Source organism: Solanum pennellii, chromosome 2 (assembly GCF_001406875.1).
Source record: "Solanum pennellii chromosome 2, SPENNV200".
In the NCBI taxonomy this organism is placed as follows: Eukaryota; Viridiplantae; Streptophyta; class Magnoliopsida; order Solanales; family Solanaceae; genus Solanum; species Solanum pennellii.
In genome coordinates, this window is record NC_028638.1 from 37,309,110 (window position 1) to 37,329,983 (window position 20,874).

General features: G+C 35.1%; 1 protein-coding gene across 2 annotated transcripts; it reads left to right on the forward strand.

Annotated features, from left to right (window-relative positions):
• Positions 1 to 1,711: 1,711 nt before the first annotated feature.
• Positions 1,712 to 18,499, forward strand: LOC107011755 (signal recognition particle subunit SRP68-like). Of its 2 annotated transcripts, XM_015211379.2 has the most exons (14): positions 1,712 to 1,838; positions 2,179 to 2,296; positions 2,398 to 2,464; positions 2,573 to 2,683; positions 3,840 to 4,035; positions 8,779 to 8,864; positions 9,068 to 9,263; positions 9,474 to 9,585; positions 10,585 to 10,712; positions 10,846 to 11,052; positions 11,188 to 11,297; positions 15,445 to 15,574; positions 16,756 to 16,905; positions 18,032 to 18,499. In XM_015211379.2, exons 2-14 carry the CDS (start codon positions 2,203 to 2,205, stop codon positions 18,251 to 18,253), a joined length of 1,809 nt encoding a protein of 602 aa, XP_015066865.1. In that variant the 5' UTR covers positions 1,712 to 1,838; positions 2,179 to 2,202; the 3' UTR covers positions 18,254 to 18,499. The 2 variants fall into 2 exon arrangements, with proteins under 2 accessions (XP_015066865.1, XP_027770583.1); XM_027914782.1 differs by lacking the exons at positions 1,712 to 1,838; positions 2,179 to 2,296; positions 2,398 to 2,464 and adding an exon at positions 2,965 to 3,085.
• Positions 18,500 to 20,874: the final 2,375 nt, after the last annotated feature.

Genomic DNA, 20,874 nt, shown 5'->3' on the forward strand with positions numbered 1-20,874 from the left:
GGTCAGAATATGAATTTGTTATAATAGTTGTGTATGTTGATGATTTGAATCATTAGCACTCTTAAAAAGCTTTCAAAAGTTGTCAGTGTTTGAAAAGGTGAAAAGGTCTTGGTAAAAAAGAATTTTGTTTTGACCTACAGATTGATAATTTGATGAATGAAATATTTGTCCATCAGTCAACATACACAGAAAACTTTTGATGCGATTTTATATGTGTAATTTACATTCATTGAGTACCCTAATGACTATGAGATCGCTGGATATAAATGATGAATCAGTTTGATCTCTAAAGAAGAATGAATAGCTTCTTGGTGATGATACTCCATATCTTAGTGCGCAATCAAGGCACTAGTGCATCTTGCTAACAATACTCGATCAAATATCAAGATTCAGTTCCTCTCCAACAAAAGGACATTGAAATGGTGTTAAAGTACACATTTGAATATCTTCGAAAGACCATAGACATGAGTTTATTCTATTTGAGGAATTCAAGTCAGAGCTGACTGGTTACATAGATGCAAAATATTTATCTGATCTCCATAAAGTTCAGTCTCAAACACGCTATTTATTTAAATGTCGAGGCACAATAAATATCTTAGCAATCAATGAAGCAGACATTTGTAGCCCCCATGCAGAAATAATAACCTTTCATGAAGCAAGTTGAAAATGCATTTGGTTAAGATCAATGACACACCATATTCGAAAAATGTGTGATTTTTCGTTGAAGAAAGAATATACCAACCACAATATACGAAGATAATCAACTGCAAATGAAAGTGTCCACAAGATGATTATTGATGTGAACAAGTTGAATAACCAATTTACTTGCAACAACGAGGTCATGACGAATAAAATGATATTCAATAATGTATTCTGCTAATCTCAAAGTCTAGTCATATTCACTAAATCAGAAAATGATATATCAGGATGAGTTCAACGATGTTCGTGAATGCAATTTGATCACAAAGGCACTTTCATTATTAATATTAGGAGTTGGTATATAAAATTGGATGACATCATCATAAGAAATTAAGTGATGTTTTGATTAGGGAGTATGATACGCGTTGCACTCTTTTTCCATGCCCGAGGTTTTGTCCCATTTTTTTTCCTGGCAAGGTTTTTAATGAGGCAACAAATTATGCGTATCAGAAGATATGTGTACTCTTTTTTTTATCACTAGAATTTTTCCCCACAGGGTTCTAGTAAAGTTTTAACGAAACACATTATCTATGGATATGTAAGGGGGAGTGTTATAAATCGATTTAACTAAGTGAATTGTTCATTGAATATATTCATGAATTACTTGAATTCATATATGTATATTTCCAAGGTGATATGATCCATTATGGATAAACATATATCTATTAATATGATGACATTTGAAAGTGATGTCTCAACACCATAAATAAAGATATCACTCACCATTTGAAGAATATACTTAAATAGAATAAAAATCTTCTCTGTTTTATCATACTTCTCTTGTCTTCTTAATATTTTATTGTAAGTTTATATTTTATAACAACGGGCATACATTTTTTTTAAAAAAATTAATATTAATAATCTCGCAAAGTTCAATGAAGTTTACTACCACTATATTTTATAATATTTATTTTTTTAAAATTGGTAAAATATTAATTAATTGTTTAGTAAATTTTTTTGTTAATTTTTTTTCAAGAAGCTTGTAAAAAAAAGAGGAAGCTGGTACTAATATTTTTTTTAGAGTACATTTATTATCTGCTTTTATAAAATTAACGCCATTTTCTACTGTCGTCTTCTTTGTTCTTCCGTCTGTGCACAAAAAAGGGCGAGAATCAAAGGCCATCCTCAACACCATCCAGGTATTGATTCTGCCATTGCTGGGATTATAGTTAGGGTTTTCCTAAATCTTCCATTTTTCTTGAATTGTCTGTTCTTCATATCAATCTCTTAACCACAGATCTGAAAACTTTGACCATCTGATTCCTTCATACCTGAATTTATTTGAGCAACTTCACAAATAGTGCTTATCGTTATTTGTTACTTTCATTTCGCACGAATTTGATGTTTCTAGGTTGTGTTCCCTGGAAGAAACAGAAAATAAATCAAATGAGAAAGTGAAAACATTTGTGTTAAGGGATATGGCGATTAACTAGTTAAAAGTAAGAATATTTTTAACCCAAAAAAATGAAATTGAATCAGAAAACGCTCGGCCATTAGCTGGAAATGGGGAAGCAGAAGGAAAGTACTGCTATGGAAATCGAGGATCAGAGTTCTATTCCTTCTGATCAGATCAGTAACCTTAAGTTCTCTGTCAATGGTACTCTCTCTCTCCTTCCTCAAAGGTTTATCCGCTAGTTCCTTTCTTCAATTGCATTGAAAATTTTGGAGATTTCACTGAATTTAGGTGCATTTTTCTAGTGTTACAGCTTTTAAAATCTGCTCAAATGCAGCATGGATTGAGATTCGGTGATTATGCTCGTTACAGGTGATTCCGACACATCCATGTTCCTTAAAACAATGAATATGTGATTTAGGTGTGATATGTTTTTGAGTGATTTTGGTGTTAAAGGTTTGAGAAAATTGGAATTTGCAGGAGGTATTGTACGGCTCGATTAAGGAGATTGTATAAATCACTCAAGTTTACTCACGGACGTTTGAAGTACACTAAGCGTTCAATTTCAGTAACTACGGTCACTGAAGTGAGGTGTGTGTATTTGTATTTTGTTTGTCATGTTTTGTATGGCTAGTATTTGCTTGGTTTATAATTTAAGTCATAGATTTGTTGAAAATTTAGGGGTTCTTTTTAGTTTTTTGGTTCTTTTAAGCAAGGGGACCCTAGCATGCCAGCACATATGGTAATGTGTTTGAAGATTGTATTTTATCAATACAGCAGCAAAAATTACCCATCACTAAAACTAATTAGGGTCGATTATATGAATTTTCTACTTCTTGTTCAGTCCAAAATTTGACTCTTTTCTTTTTTAGATAATTGTGACCAGGGGCAAAGTCAGGATTTTCGTTGAGGGGGTTCGAAACACGAAGAAAAAAAATACGAAGAAGTCGAAGGGGGTTCAACATCTACTGTATACTTACATATATAATAATAGTAATAATTTGAACCATTTATAAATAGTGTTGTTTTCTGCTGAAAGGTTTAAATGAATTCCTGGACCCTTACTAGCTCCGCCTCTGATGGCGACGTCCAGGCCAGCTTGTGCATCACTAAACTATTTCACCACATACTTGCTAGCTCCCACTAGTAGAGTTACTTGTTAACTTCACCCACCCGGGTTTAGGCAATTGAAAAGAAATCACCTAGTGTTTCTCTGTGGAGATTTCAATCCAAGTCTCACATGTTTTTTCATCCCACTTCATTGACCTCTAGACTACACTTATTACTAAAATGATATATATCTAATCGTACTAAAAAAGGGATCAATTGAAAATTCATGCAGGCATTGCCTAGTGAAGGTTTGTCAGACTCAGAAAAAGGGATAAAAGAGAGGGAGCAGAAGAGTTTCTGCTGTATTGGGTTATTTTATTTAACAATTGTATGTTGGCAAGTCTAAACTAATAATTTGATGAAGCTATCATGACGCCCTTTTTGGAGCACTTGGGTGCATTTCTTGAGTGGATTTCTAAAAAGTTGACATGTTAAAGATCTAGTTCCTTGAAGAAGTATAAAGAGAGAATTGTTATACTTTTTTTTGTAGTGTGATCTATACTTTCTGCGGATAATGCAGTCTATTGAATTATGAACAATCTACTCTGCCTAATATGAGTCATAATTTCTTTGTTATCTCTTGAACGTACAAAGTTGATCAATGCTTAACAATCTCAATGATTTACGCGTGTTGTAGGTTTCTTCACTTGGTTCTCTATACAGCTGAAAGAGCTTGGAGTCATGCTATGGAAAAGAAAACATTGCCTGATGGACCAAATGCACGCCAAAGAAGTTATCTGATTGGTCGGTTGAGAAAGGCGGTTAAATGGGCTAGTCTTTTCCAGGAATTATGTTCCATCAAGGGAGATTCGAGAACATCTTTAGAAGCGGAGGTATGCTTTTCTTGTGTCATGATTCTCATATACATGGCAATGTGCTTGCTCATGAGAGCATTTGAGTTTAGTCATTAGACCAAACCTTCATTCAATACGACCCCTGAGGTTCTGCCAGAGGTGTTGAGTTGTTGATCTTCTCAAAATGCTTTTTCTTTTTATACTTGAAGTCTCTTTGTTCATTTTCTTTTGATTAGGATCATCTTTCTGAAATACATTGAGTCAGGGAAAGGTATCTTGTAGGTTTTTTTCCTGCTGAAAGAGGTCTTAGACTAGGAGACCCTTTCTCCTCTTTCCTGTTTATCATTGCCATGGAAGGGTTGGACAGTTTGATGAGGAGAGCTTCTCTAAACAACTGGATTAGGGGTTTCAGAATAAAAAACAGGGTTTTGAAGTGATGGATATGACTCATTTATTGTATGCAGATGACACAATAATTTTTTGTGAAGAAGAGCAGGAACAACTCTGTCACATCAGAATGACAGAATTATTCTGGTATTTTTTGAGGCATGCTCTGGACTTAAGGTGAACTGGAGAAAAAGTAGCATTTTTCCTATTGAAGAGGTCCAACAGATTTCAAGCTTTGTCCAATATATTGAAGTGCAAGATAGAGAGGTTGCCTACAATTTATCTAGGTTTGCCATTGGGTGCTAAGCATAAAGCGATTAGCATCTAGGATGGTAGTATACTAGAAAAATCGGAGAGGAGACTGACACTTTGGAAATCTCAATATCTATCCTTGGGGGGAAGAGTAACTTTGATTAATTCTGCTTTAGACTCTTTGCCAACATGTGTGATGTCACTTTTTCCCATTCCCGGCAAAGTAGTCAAAGCTATAGACTCATTGAGGATTTGGAAGTGGGATTAGAAGAGAATATTAAAGAGGAGAGAGCTGCTTGTAAATGATGATTTTATTATGAGGGGAAACCCTCTTTTTATACAAGAAAAACTTACTACTTTGGCCAAGTGGCCGACACATTCTACTATTCTACTTACACATGGCCCTTTTTTATTTTGGCCGACGCAAGAAAACAAAAGACTTTTTTTTTTCATAAAGTTACTTTTCTAAAAGTAACTTTTGACTAAGTCTATACTTGACTTAGACGTTTATTTTACAGCTAATAATGAAAAAACTTTACATATCTTTTCTGATGTCTATCTCATCTTTCTCCTATCTTTTCTTGCAAGCTGTCTGGCTTTCTTTATTCGAATAGGACTTCGGGGATAGTATCATCTCCTTCGTTACATTTCGAGCATATGTGTTCTTGGAGTAGTTTTTTCCATAGCTCCTAAGCTTGTACCTGCAATATTAACAACGTTGTGGGTTTTAAGGAGTTTCCCAACGTCTCCTTCTAGCTCTGGCTGTTTACCGTCTGCCGAACGACGTAGCTCCGCATGTTTATAGTCATGCTGCTGACTTATAGCTTTAGACTTCAGTATCTCTTCATTAGTCTCTAGCTTTTGTACTCTCAAGCCTATACTGTCCACTTTTGTGCAAAGTGTAGTTAAGGTTTTGAGTATATTTTCCATTGGATTATCTTGTTAAAAAAAAAAAGTCTTTTCGTATTCTTGTGTCGGCCAAAATAAAAAGGGCCATGTGTAAAGTAGAATAGTAGAATATGTCGGCCACTTGGCCAAAGTAGTAAAAGTCTTTTGTATTCTTGTGTCGGCCAAAATAAAAGGGCCATGTGTAAAGTAGAATAGTAGAATGTGTCGGCCACTTGACCAAAGTAGCAAGTTTTTCTTGTATAAAAAGAGGGCTTTCCCTCATAATAAAATCATCCTTTACAAGCAGCTCTCTCCTCTTTAATATTCTCTTCTAATCCCACTTCCAAATCCCGCTTATACAACTATTGGGATGGCGGTTCAACAGAGCAAAAGATATGGGGGTTTGGGAGTAAGAAACCTTAAAATACACAACAACTGACTTACCAAATGGTTGTGGAGATACAATTTGGATGATCAAGCTCTATGGAAGGAACTCATTCAACAGAAGTATGGTCAGAAAGATCAATGGTGTTGAGAGGAAACATATGGTGTGGGAGTATGGAGGACTATAAGAAACCTATGGCTGGCTTTCAAAGACAATGTAAGGATAAAGGTTGGTCGAGGAAATAAGGCCTTGTTTTGGAAGGAAGACTGGACAGGTCAAGGGTCCTTGGAAAATTTGTTCCCTGGGTTGTTTTCCATTTGCCTGAATCCTGACAGCAAAATACAAGAGGTTTGGTCCCTAAAAGGATGGAATTTGCTCTTAAGGAGATTTCTTAATGATTGGGAAATAGAGTGGGTATCGGATATGCTAGCTTTGATTGGAGATTTTCCTGGCACAAATCTGGAAACAGATAAATTGCTATGGAGGCATCATACTGATGGCTAATTCTATGTGGACAGAATGTATAAAAGGGATCTAGCCACAAGTGCAGGGAAGAAATCAGGGCCATGGATTGCTATATGGAAGAGTTTAGCCCCTACTAAGGTGAAGTGTTTCACTTGGTTGTTAACTAGGAGAGCTTGCCTGACACATAATGAACTTCAAAAGAGGGGAAAAATTATTGCCTCAAGATGTTATCTTTGTAAAGAGGCTCTAGAAACCAGCAATCATCTTGTTCTCCACTGCAAAGTAACAACACAAGTATGGGCTCTATTCACCAATATAAAGAGCCTAAATTGGATTATGCCAGAACATACAACAGACCTACTAAGTTGTTGGGTCAAAAGGGGAGGTAGTAAGAGCCAGAGGAGGTGGTGGAGAACAGTACCTGCTTGTATCTGGTGGATCATTTGGAAGGAGAGAAATCGGAGAATTTTTGTAGGGAAGAATGCACTATAGAGAAGATTAAGTGGAAAGTAATTACCACTTTAGGTTTTTGGTGTAAAGAAATGAAAATAGAAGAAGAAATTCAACTAGTGGATTGCATAGGAGCTTTGTAAGTAGTCCTGTTTTTTCTTTGTTGGTTTTTCTATGTAACTAACACTTTTGGTGGTGGCCAGCATAGCCCTTAATGCTGAGGAATACAATGTTACCAGTTTCAAAAAAAAAAAAAAGGGAAAGGGAACTCATGCCACTAATGTGTAGTGGTGGCAGGGAAGTCATTCGGTCCTTTAGATCAACCATGTTATAGATTTTGGTTGATAAGTTTGATTAACATGTTAGCATCTTATGACTTCAAATTATACTGAAAGAAACAGATTCTTGTGTGACTTATTTCTCTATTTGCCTTTCAAACTTCGGTTTTATCAGTGCTAAAACTGAATTTACTTCACTCGCAAGGGTGACCGATTTGGTTGAGCATGGGATCTCCCAAATGGGGGGCATCAGGTTCGAACCTCCCTGCATTCTTTCTTGGTCTAGCTTGTCACACGGGTCTGCCTAGCACAGATTTCCTCTCCTGTTGTTTTTGCCTGTATAGATTTTTTGCTTCTATTCTGTTTTATTCTTAGTTAAGTCATCAGTGATTCTTATAAATTGTAGATCTTTTGAGACAATCTTTCCTCTTGTGGTTTTAGTTTTACCTTGTCGTGCACCTGTAAGCGGATAAAACCCAAACAGATATTATTACTATGAAAATTCATCAAAGTATAACTATTTTTCAAATACTGGCCGCACTTACCACAATCATCTTTAATTTCTTAATGGAACTGGCTTTGAAGCTTACATAGTGGAGTTGTCTTGTACTTGCTAATGACTTCATAAATTGAGTAAGTTCCCAAGTGTTAGAATCCTTGTCTAGGTAAAGTTACCTTAAAAAAAAAAAAGAATCCTTGTCTACATAGTAGCTGTACTCTTGGAAGGATAAAACAAACTAATCCTAGTGACTTACTTGGATAGAAAGGATAAAAGCAAAGCAAAGAGCTTCATTTGGATGACAATTAGGGGGTTAAACTTGCTGCTGAAATTCTGAGGAAAAGAAAGATAACTATATTAGCTGGTGTTATATGTGTAAATGCTCGAGAGTCGAGAGAAAACTTGGTCCACTTGTAGCTACATTGGAAGGTTGTCAGTCAATTGTGATGTACACGGGACAGTAGTGAATCAGTTCGAGTATAGTCATTAATGTTGGCTATGGTCAAGGATGTGACATTTAGCTACTCTCACAGCTGATGAAAAAATGTAGATCCTTTTCTATTATTCCGGTTCTAAAATGGTCTAAAAGATGCCTATTTCCATTAATCTATCTGCCCTTTTGTGTGGCTAATCATTTACCTGACCCAGTGTATCAACTTTGTTCCTTAATGAGAACTTATTACAATGTAAAATCTGTTTATCTTCATATAATTGGTATTGCCTTTCACCTTGCCTTTTGGAACCTTGCCTGTATATGTTGGTGGTAGAACAGAGAATCAAATGTAAAGAATCATATCATGTTTTTGACTCTCTACTTTTTAATGTACTACTTTTATGTGGGAGAATTTAGGATGATTAGTAAAATTATTTACCTTGTGAAAAAAATATTGAATCAAACTTAGAAGATCTGCAAATTGTCAACATACTTTTTTTTTTCTGGAGATTTTGCATAGACGATAGTTAATTAATCTGAATATCTGAACACCCTGATCATCCCATTCCTTCTCTAATCATATCCTTTTAGCATTGTTATGATTTTCTTTCATGCTCTTGTGTAGATGGGGTATTTCATTTTGTGTTTCAATGCTTAAAGCGACTAATAGTTTTAATTACTGACACAAATCTTCTAGAGTTTGCCTTTGTAGTGTAATTTAGCAATCTTGTTTCCTGATCTGCAGGCTTATGCTGCATACATGAAAGGGAGTTTATTGTTTGAAAAAGATCAAAATTGGGACGTTGCTCTAAAGTGTTTCAAAAGTGCCAGGTACCGTAGTCTTTATGGAGATGTATACTAATCTATTGCTGACATTATAATGGCCAGAGTGTGTAGTTTGTTTCCAAATAATATCCAGGGATGAAGTTTTGGAATAATCTCTTCATTCTGCTCGCTATATCCGCTTCTCTTATTTGAATTATACTATTGTTTCAACAAGGTCCTGAATTCTCGCTTATCTCTTATTTGGATAGGGCTGTGTATGAGGAACTTGGAAAATATGGGGATCTAGAGAACCAAGTATTGTGCCGTGAGCGAGTTGAGGAAGTAGAACCTAGTATCAGATATTGCTTACACAAGATTGGTGAGTCTAACTTACAAACTTCTGAACTCGTTTCCATCGGTGAAATTGAAGGGCCTGCACTGGACCTTTTCAAAGCAAAGTTGGAGGTGAGCTGTCATTTCTAAGTGTATCTACAATTCACCTGATAAAATAAAAGTGTGTATGGTTTACACGCATTATTTTTTTTTGTATAATAATGCTTCCATTGTACTCCTTGGTGCTGTCTTTCTCAAGATCTTTCTTATTTTTTTTAAAGAATGAGTTTGTAGGATGATTTGCTCCTAATTGATCTATCACTTTTTTTTCTTTGTTAACAGGCTGCTATGGCAGAGGCAAGATCTCAGCAGGCTGCATCTATGACAGAATTTCATTGGCTTGGAAATAGATTTCCAATTTCAAATGCAAAGACACGTGTGTCCATCCTGAAAGGTATGTTTACTTTATGCAAAAGGTTGCACTTTGAAAAACGCACCAATAGTCAACTTACTGGAGCTAACATTAGGAATTTTTGTCTCTTGAGTTTGGAATTGTTCCAGTCTACTATTTTCAACCAAATTTTGTTCCTTCAACCTTGTTTTAGATTTTGGTCTGCATACTTGTGTTCTTTGTTCAACAGGGCATTTCTAGGAGTTCCTTGATATTTTCCACTTAGCTTTTGGATGTCTATACTTGAAATCCTTGTAGGCTGCAGAGCACTCTCTATGACCCTTGTGAGTTGTCTTCTAATGTTAATGATGTTCACAGTTGCAGATTTGCATGTCTAGTCCCTGCAACAGTCATGAGGAATATAACAGAGTATAAAATATGTGACAAAATGAGGCAAACCAAAACTTGAAGGAATTGTCCACTAGGAATGCCATGTTATACAATGCAACAAGTCAGTAATCTTACAATGAATAAAGTACACAGATGCATGTATTATAATGTATTATACCTAAAAAAGTTTGCATCAACATTGTTGATTTTGCAAACTTGAGTGGGAAATGCTAATTTTCACTGGCTTTAACTTGAACGCTCGTAATTTAGTTTTAAATTTCTCCTCATTTTTGCACCTCTAGTGAAATTCTCCATTTGTTTCATTTATGTGACACTTTTTCCTTATTAGTTTGTTCCAAAAAAAACAGACACCTTTCTATACTTGCACACAAGTTGACTTTAAACTTCTCATTTTACCCGTAATGACATGCATTTATAACCACAAAAATATCATTGCATGTATTAAAATTAAAACGAGAAGATCTAAAAAAATATTCTTTCTTATACTTCGTTCGTAGTTGAACACTTAACACATAAATTGAAATGGAGGGAGTAACTTTTAACCACTTTGTGTTTTGGTCAAGTAATTGCATATTTGCATATCTGCCTTTAAAACATCACGTTGGTTAGCTTTATTTCAAGCTTATATTATACACTGTACCATTCAATCAGCCCAGGAACTGGAGAAAGATATCCATGGTTCAGCTGCTGATTCTCTTCCAGCAGAGAAGAAACTTGTGTTATATGACAAAATATTTGCCGCATATCACGAAGCCAGGAGCTGCATCCGGAATGACCTGGTGAGTGACTACTCCTTATATTACATTATTGTAGCTGGCTCTTGGAAATTTCAAGTTGATCTTGATATATATTGCATAAATCAAATTGAAAGTCCTGAATTTGTTCATCTTATACACATGGTTCGTCTTTTAGGTTACGGCTGCTAATTCAGAAAATGTGAAGGATGAGTTAAGTGGACTGGATAAAGCCATTGGTGCAATTTTAGGGCAGCGAACCATTGAGAGGAACCAGTTGCTAGTTAAAATAGCTAAAAGCAAGCTCAACAAGGTCCGTGATGATAAAAATGAAAAAGTCACGAAGCCAGAGGAGCTTGTTCGTCTGTATGATCTACTGTTACAGGTAAAATTATCGAGTGTGAATTTTTTTATTACATCCTTAATCAGTGCATTTAGATCAAAATTGGCAATATGATAAGGCTCACTCATATGGCTGTTGGACTACACTGTTAAGTATTAACTGCTTTCTCTGGTGCAGAATACTGCTGATCTTTCTGATCTAGTTAGTTCTGGAAGAGATAGAAAAATTGAAGAAGTTGCCTTAGCTGAAGAGTGTGAGCTGAAAAGTATGGTTTTCCGAGCAGAAAGGTTGGCTATTATTACTTTATTAAGTGAAATGTTTTTTTTTTGAGCCAAGGGTCTATCGGATATGCTCTCTCTAACTCTCAAGGTAGGGGTAAGGTTTGTGTACACACTACCCTCCCACTTGTGGAACTATAATAAGTATGTTCTCGTATTTTTTCTTTTATCATGTGATAGTTGAAAAAGTTTCTGGTGAGAAGAGGAGTTTGAAAAAACCATCTTCATACGGTTTTAGCATTTCTTGTGGCTATCTAAAACTAATATTATTGGTGAATTTATGAAATGAAGATCTGGAACTTTTAGTGTCTTAGATAAGGAAGTTGTACCATTTCAATGTACAAAATGCTTAAGCGGTGATCAATTAAATTATGGGTGAGCGATACTATGTAAGATTATACTTTGCCTGTTTGGACTTAGGTGTAATTTGAAATTGTGGTTCGTGTGCTAGTATCTATTTAAACTGTTATAAAATGTTCATTGTCTTAGATAAAGGACATCATTCAATTAATCTATTTGCCTCCTGCTAGTTACTTCATGACTTAGACTGAGTTTCATTCTGCACTTATTTCTTCATGTGCAAAATTTTTTGTTCAATTTGATGTGGCAGGCCTGTAGTTTGGTGCACTAATTTCGACTTTTGGCTAGACATTAGGAGTCCTACCCATCCTCTTATTTTCAGTCTGTTCTGAAAAATAATTTTGCTTTTGCACTGTGATGAGGTCTTGTTTTTTTTTGTTTTTTTGATAAAGTAATTAAATGAAATTAGAAAGCATCAAGAAGATGCGAAGTTACAAAAGCACCTTGTGCAAAGAAGCTGCTCCAAACAGAAAATATGGAGCTAGCTTGGCAAAAACTTGTGAAACAGTCAATAGGGAACCCTGCTACTCTACTGTACTAGAGATAGGGAACTAACAAAATCCGAAGGTTATCCACACTGTTTACATTGGCATAAAAGTGCCAGCTAAATAAACTAACTAGACATTGGGCTTTAAGAGTGCATAAAGAGGTTGATATTCCTTTAAAGCATCTGTTGTTTCTTTCTTTCCATATGCTCCAAAAAATGGCTGCTGGGATCATTCTCCAGATCTTTCAGATGGATTTGTCAACTTTCCACAATATCCAGCTGGCATAAGCATCCTTCATGTTGTAGGGCATTACCCATTGTAGACCAAGCATAGAGTAGAAATAATACCATGAGCTAATTGTTGCAGGGCAGTGCAAAAAAAGGTGATTAACACTCTCATTGGTTTGCTTGCACATGACACATCTGTTGATGAGGATTACACCTTTTTTCCTGAGGTTGTCTTGTGTTAGACATGCTTCCTTCAATGCTGTCCAGGTGAAACAAGAAACTCTGAGGGGTTGCCTAGTTTTCCAGACATGTTTCCAAGGCCAAATTAGTAGAATGCCATTCTGGAAGCTCAAATTTTTGTAACATTCTTTCACAGTGTAGGTCTTTTCCTTAGAATTACCCCAAAGAATCTTGTCTTGATCTTTGACTACCAATGTAGTGTTTTGCAGAGTTTCTAAGAGGGAAAGGAGGTCATTAATCTCCCAATCCTGGAAGTTCCTTCTGAAAATTGGTGTCCAATGGTTGTTGTCTCTGTACTGGGCTATAGTTGCTTCTTTGTTGGAGGCTATCTGGAACAAGGAGGGGAAATAGTCTTTTAGCCTAGAGTTCCCAAGCCATTTGTCTTGCCAAAATCTGATCTTGAGTCCATTACCAGCCTTGAAGGATACTTCCTCAAAGAAATTATCTTTGAAACTGCTTATGTGTTTCCAGACCCCAACACCATGGGGTTCAGTGCTTTCCATTGGACACCAGTGATCTTGAATGCCATATTTAGCCTTGATGATGTCTCTCCAAAACCCAGTCTCAGTTTGTCCATATCTCCAGAGCCACTTCATGAGTAAGCTCTTGTTGTGAAGTTGGAGATTTCTGATTCCCAAGCCTCCTTGAAACTTAGGTTGAGTTACTGATTTCCATTTAACTAGAGAGTACTTGTGAGTGAGACTATTTCCTTCCCATAGAAATCTCCTTCTGAGCCTATCTATTTGTTTCAAAATTGAACCTGGTATTGGAAATAGAGACATGCAGTACGTAGGAATACTATCTAGTACACTGTTGATGAGAGTGAGCCTACCTCCCATAGAGAGGTATTGCATTTTCCATGTAGCAAGTCTCTTTTCTATTTTTTCAATAACTCCATTCCAAATTCCAGAAGATTTGAAACTTGCCCCCAAGGGAAGACCTAGATAGGTGGTGGGTAACGATCCTATTTTGCAACTAAGTATACCAGCAAGTTCCTCTAGATTGTCCACCTGATTAACTGGATATATAGCACTTTTGAGCATGTTAATNGTGAAAAGACTCCTGCATTATGCTCCAAATTCCGGTGATTAGATGCTTGAACTTCCAATTCCAAAGCATCAAAGGATGTTGCACTGAAGGAAGTTGAAGGTTTAAAGCTGCATGGGTCTGCTTTGGCTATGGAGGCTCTCCATGATTGCATTTGTTATGTTAATTGTGTTGCTTCCTTTTGTTTGGGCCTTTGGAATAATAATCGTTATTCCAGTCTAAATAAGTTCTCCCATGGTAGTGTTGGGCCGGCCCATTTATATTGAAATTTAAATAAGACTTGCCCTTTCTTTTGTCCACAGATTCCTCACGTGGATTTTTAAATCTGATATCACGTGGGACTGAATGGGACTCTGTTCCCAGCAGCTTTCCAACCCTAGCCAACTCAGGGTTTTGTCCAGTGGGTAATGGAGAGGAACGGATCTCCGAAATTAATGCCAAATCGAACAACCAGCCAGCAAATTCAAAATTCAAACTCGCCGGGAATTTCATGACTGAATTTTTGACACAGATACGAGCCCAGAGAAAGTGGGATCTGTTCTTTGTATCTTCGTCAACTCCAATAAAGCCTCCGCATCTGTCCCCTATATGCTCGAAAGTGTCCATGGTCCAATCATTTAAGGGAATCCCAAATACTTTTAGCCAGATGTTTTCCGGTGGATCCCCTGTCTGAGAGTTGATATTTTTTGACCACCACGACAGGCTGAGGTGCCTTCCATTCCAGAACCATTCCCCAGCTTTAACTCTTATTGCTTCTTGTCTCGAAGGGAACTCGAAGAGGAATTTATTGTGGTCAAGGGGCGTGGCTTTGAAACCAGCAGTGACTTTCCATCTAGAGATGAACCATTTTTTAATTAACTCAGGGTTCGGGCTGTGATGAAAAGGGTCATTGAAAGTGCCGACTAAGCTTCTCTGGAGCGGATGGTTGTCATCGACTCCACCTATGCTTGCTGGTTGGCTGATTTCTGGCCAGCTTACTATGCTAGCAGCAGCCCAATAGGATTTTGTCAATGGAGACGGTATTGGTGGTGGCCATGACTTGTTGAATTTCCCCAGAAATCGAATGATTTTAGTCGTGAAATCTGTCCACCCACTGTTAAAGCTCATCTCCGGAATGATTACTGCAGATTTAGAGGAGCCATGCCATACTTCAATGCGAACGAATCTGCCATATACGTTGAAGTTTTGATAGACTCTGTATAGGTTGTGCTGTTGTTTTCTACCCCACCTTCTGTATAGTTGTCCATAACCCTTTGAAGCTTGTATTAGGATCTCACATACCCATCTTAGATTGTGTGGATCTAAGCTTACCTTACTTGTAAATCTCCTGCCTCTTTCTATCAATGAAAACCAGCTGAAATGTGTATCCCCTGTATTCTTGAGTTCGAAAGATTTATCCNTGTGTGGATCTAAGCTTACCTTACTTGTAAATCTCCTGCCTCTTTCTATCAATGAAAACCAGCTGAAATGTGTATCCCCTGTATACTTGAGTTCGAAAGATTTATCCCCGCTAATGAAAAAGAGCTTTTCCTCCATACTGAAAGAAAATTCCGGTGGTCTAAAGCTACCGGTCTAAAGATGGAATCTTCCTTTTAGAAGATTGTTGAAAAGTTGGATTAGGTCTTGTTATCAAGTCCTCTTGCCCTCCTCCTTCTGTTCCCCATGAAGCGCTAGTCATCTTAGATCTTACTTGGTTTATGGGGTTGCAACTTCCCGAATCTGTAACGTTGTCCCTAGGATTGATATTTTCTTTTTCGAAATCTATTAAAAGCTCTGTTATCAATTTCCCTCCAGGTGCTTCTACTTAGCAAAATCCTACAGTTCGGCGGGAAAGAGGACAGAAGCTTATGCCTTGTACTCTCGAGCTCGTTCTTTAGCTGATGCAGCTCTTATGAAACTGCAGTCCGCGAATGCTGCTGATCAGGTAAGCACTTAATCAGTCAAATTACCTGCTTATATTATATTAAAATTTTGTTGTGCGTATACTCTAAATCTTCATTGATAGAGCTTCCTAGCTGTTTCTTATAGGGAGAACTAGTATGAAGATGCCCGTGTTAGATTTTGTACGCCCAACTCCAAAAGAGTTCTACTCCGAAATGTTCAAATTTGTATCTTTACATATTCATAAGTTTCCCAACATCCTCAGAACTTTAAATCTCATCTTAAGATCTTTCTTTTAACTTAATAGTAATACTACAGTTACTACAATATTAAACTTTAGTTGATTACATTTTTCCTGAAGGATAAAATATGATGGGAACTTCTATGGTTTTAAATCTAGTAATGTATCTTTACACACATAAATATTTACACTTGTTTTTTATATGTTACTAACAAAATCAAATATAATAGTGTTTGCAATAAATTTTAGACTGATAAAAAATAAATTGCAATCGCAAATCAAATATGAAGAAACATAATTTTATTGATAAAGAATGTGGGTAGATTTCTGTTCCTCCCTTTTGATTTTTCTCTTTGAATTTTCTTCGTGATTCAAGGGCCATTAGTGGCGTATTTCTCTAATGTAGAATGATGTAGACCTCCTTGAGATTCATTTGATCTCCATGAAAGGATTTTATGGATCTTCTTGAAGTATTTGGTTGTCAAGAAGAGTTCAACCACATCTTATCTTTGTTTATATTCCATGACTTTATAGAATTTTTGAGATGCATCTACAAGGGAATACATTACCCTTTATATAGGCATGAACTAGAGTTTAGGGTGGAGGAGGCATCAGCGCATCTTATGTGCACATGCCCAAACCATCTTACCCAGCTTTCCTCATCTAATCTTCTCTCTTCTAGTATGTCCATATGTCCATCTCAACATCCTCATTTCGCAAACTTGCATCTTCTGAACATGAGAGCTCTTAACTAGCCAGCACTCTGCCCCATATATCATAGTTGGTCTAACCACCACAATGCTATGAAATTGGATTTTATGGCTTTAAACATCCATGTTGACCTTAATATATACGTTAATTAAGTTCTGATGCATAATTATAGCATTCTTATATTTTCTACTTGTGTCGCTTCAATCAGTAATATGAGTGATTAATTTTTCTTCTTTGATTTTCCTTTTGTCATTGTTTTCTATGTGTAACAGGTCATGATCAAGGAACTGAGAACACTGTATAACGAGAGCAGATCTAACAGCTGTGCTGAGCATGCCAGAGGAATTATGGAGGAGGAAAAGGCTCCAGAAAATCTCTCGAAAAAGATATCTAATATCTCATTGAATGGAACTGATAAGAAGGTATGATCTGGCCTTCCATATGTCTGTTATACTTTTGCAGTCATTCCCATTAGCTAATCTGTTATTGTATTCACCTCCTCTTTGATTTTCTTCGGTGCAAATTGAACCAGTTCCACATATTTCTATATGAAACTAGGAAGAAACCCATGGAGATTGTCTGTATTGTTAAAACTACTTCCAACCAACTTCTTTGATGATCTTTCTGATTGGATTTGATGACATTGAAGCAAGGAAGTTTGGATTTCTTCTGAAGATAAAATATCGACTGCGAGAATCATGAGAGTTATAAAAAAGTTTGAACTAAGAGGTTTGAATTCTTGGTAATTCAAAATGTAGTTAACATTAGATGAACCTCTTGCTTATCTTAGTAGAAGCATTAATAGTTTTCTCCTTCTCGTGTCCCTCAGAGGATACTGCATTTTGTGTGCTTAATTCCTCAAATAATAGGCATATTGTGAAGTGAAGTTGTAAATTCCGTCGTTTTTCAAGTGTTTGTGCTGGAAAAGATTTCAACTCAATGAAACGATAACGCAGTTAGGGAATTTCTTCTGGTGTTATAATTCTGCTTGTGTCCCAAAAAAAATCAAACATGAACAAGTAAAAATGGTGTTTCTTCATCGATAATTCTCGCTGAGCACTTCAGCATTGTGTTTGACGCAAATTCCCCCTCCTCTCCTCCACCCCCATAGTAGAAGTTTCAGTTACACAGTTCATTTCAGTTTTTTATCCATTTAGTACTACGTAGATGCTCCCAACTGTTGGACGTGTTTTCTGGTAGTTCTACATAAGCTAGCTCAACCTTTCCCATTCTCTTCTAGTTTTAGTTTGGTACACATTAGGGTCACCTGAATGTTTGAAGCACCAAGTATGACAAATAGTTCTGCCTTGATAAATTTTTGATATTTGATGTGTAGTAGAAACTTAAAGTTTTGATGCTTCTTCGCTTTCATTTAATTCCATGACAGTCGATTGCCTATCTGTTTTGTATTCCAAGAACTCCGGAGTTTCTTTTAGGCACTTTGTTTTGTGTTCTTCCTTTTCTAGTTTGTCTAGTTTCTGCTTCCATTTCCATTTGTATTCTTCTGATCCCCCGACTTGTGTAACCCATGCTTTATACTTCTTTCAGATGGAGAAACTTCTCATGGAAAAATTGGACACATACGAATCAGCTGTTGGTGAAGCCAACATGAAGGTTGTTCCTCGAATTGAAACATTTCCACCTGCCTTTCAACCAGTTGCTCGTAATCCCATCGTATTGGACCTGGCCTATAACCTTATTGAGTTCCCATCACTGGACTCTCGTATGAAGAAAGATAAGAAAGGTTTCATTAGTAGGTTTTGGGGCTGAGCTGTTTTTTCATTGGTCATTGATTTTTCAGTTGCACCATAGAGTTGAGTTGAGGCAATTTTATCAAATTTTTAAGCTGCAAAATTCTTCAACATGACTTCAGAAAATTTTTCTATACCTGAGAAGTCACAGAAAAATTTCATTTTATATGCACTGTGTTTTTTCTGAAGTTCTAATTTTGGAACAAAGTTCAAAAGAATCATTAAGAGGGCCTTCATTGGTTGCATAAAATGGTTTGCTTGTGCAGATGGTTTTTTTTTTTTTTTAAATTTTATTTATCATGATAAGAGAAATCCGCATTCGCTATCTTTTGGGTGCACACAAGGTAAAATTTTCGTTTCTATGCAATAGCTTGCAAATCACATAGAACTTGAGACTTCCAACATGGAAGTTTCAAGCCCAAATCACTTGGCGATCCCGGGTAGATGAAATTTATTTTAGAAGTGCATTGTACTACCATGTTGCATCTCTTTGTATTCCAAATAATAAGAAATAAATAAAAATTAACAAAGTTTGTTTTGGAACAAAGGGCTCATGGAAGGAACTTTTTTGTTTTAATTGATAATCTATTTTTTCAAACTTTTTTGTTTTAATTGATAATCTATTTTTTCAAACGAAGAACAAATCTACATGTATACATACTTTAGAATCAAATTAAACGTTTGAAAGGTGTTAGAGAAAACTACATTATTCCTTGTTCAAAAGTATTACATGACAAAATGTTATTACGGGTTCAAAATATAAAATTATAAACCCATAAAGAAGTTAAGGCATTTAACATATACATAAACATATGGAAAAATTACATGAATAAATACATTTTTAAAAATAATTACTGATATTTGTGATACTTTTTGTTTATTATCATTTAAGGCAATATTGTGATAAATCTGTAATATGTATTAAAAGTGAATTATGTATGCAATATATTTGAATTATAATTGTTTTTGAAATATATTAAGTTTGTTTGGTAAAATATTATCACATTGTATTATAAGTGTATTAAAATGTGTGATAAATGTATTATCCATCATTAAAACTTGTATTATACTTGAATAATAAATTTATCTTTGTAATATGTATTAAACTTGTATTATAAGTGAATTAAAAGTGGTCAAGTAAAAAAGAAATATTATTGCTACAAATGATAAATATTTTTTTTATTATAATATATTTATGTAAGTTTCCTTAAAAATATTAATCACACTTGGACTTTCTATAATCAACTATCCAAGTTTGACAGAGAAAGAAAGCACAAATATTATTCATGTCTTTAATAAAAAATTTGAAGAATTACCAAAAATCATTTATAAATCGAAAACATGATGTGACTATAATTCACTGTATAATAAGAAGTTTATTTATATAGAATAAAATTTACTAAATGAATCTTGCAATTTCTTTTTAAAAAATAAGGGCATAAGTTTACATTTTGTGCATAAATAATAATCATTTTAATATTAATGACACAAAACAAGAAATGTAAGCTAATATCATAAATTATGGGAGGTCAATAATAGCGAAGTTAGAATTTTTATTAAATGATGCAAAAAAAAAAAAGTAGAAAAATAGGTGATAGTTTTTACTCTCTTGAATAAAGATTTTTTTACACAAAATACTTATGGAAATGAAAAGAGCTTTTTGCCACTCTCTTAAATAAAGATTTTTTACACAAAATACTTATGGAAATGAAAAGAGCTTGTTGCCATTGGATGAAAAATGATCATAAATAAAATGAAAAGGGCTTTTTGGAATTAAATAGAAAATGATCATTAATTATATTACAACAACAATATAAATATTAAATGAAAAACCATAAATATTAATTCGTTAGAGATAAAAATAAATAAAATGAAAACAACTTTTTGGTATTGAATGGAAAATGACCATTAATAAAATGAAAAGAGTTTTTTTAATATTGAATAAAAAATGACCATTAATTATATTACAAGAACAATATACTTAGCCTTTTAGTACTTGAATGGAAAATGACCATTAATTATCAATATATCTAGTTAAAGGTCAAAGAAGGGTTAAATGTGTATATATTTAGTCAACGATAGAAGCGTAGAATATACGCAAATCATTAGTCGCGTTACAATAACAATGCATCTAGTCAAAGGTCAAAAAAGAATTAAATGTCTATTTATTTAATAAAAAATAGAAGCGTAATATATACGCAAGACTTGACTATATATATCTTGTCATAGTAGAAGTGTAGAATATACACAGAAAGAGTACTATGTGTGAAGTAGACAACTCAATACACATAGTAGTCTTAAAAAAAAGGAACAAAATTTCCCCATTCTTCCTCAAAATTCGTTTTATAGGCTTCATTGTTCGTACAATAAAAAAAAATCCCAATAGTGCCAATTCGTCCTTCCTGCCTTCGAGGTCTCCACTCCATTTCCCCATGATCATAGGTAAATCTATAACTAATCTATTGATATTGCATATACATGTATAGAAAACTGTTTGCTTTTCTTAAAATTATAAAATCATTTCCTAAATTTCTCTAAATAGTTATAGGCTAGGTTGCTTATTTTTGATTAAGTTTGAAGACTTGAAGAGTCCAAAAAGTGCCTCTTGATCAAAACACTTATATATATATATATATATAT

Coding starts and splice junctions, on each gene's coding strand:
- LOC107011755 (XM_015211379.2), top strand. CDS start 2,203: ATGGGGAAGCAGAAGGAAAGTACTGCTATGGAAATCGAGGATCAGAGT. Junction 2,684..3,839: donor ACTACGGTCACTGAAGTGAG/GTGTGTGTATTT, acceptor CGCGTGTTGTAG/GTTTCTTCACTTGGTTCTCT. Junction 11,053..11,187: donor TGTATGATCTACTGTTACAG/GTAAAATTATCG, acceptor TCTCTGGTGCAG/AATACTGCTGATCTTTCTGA.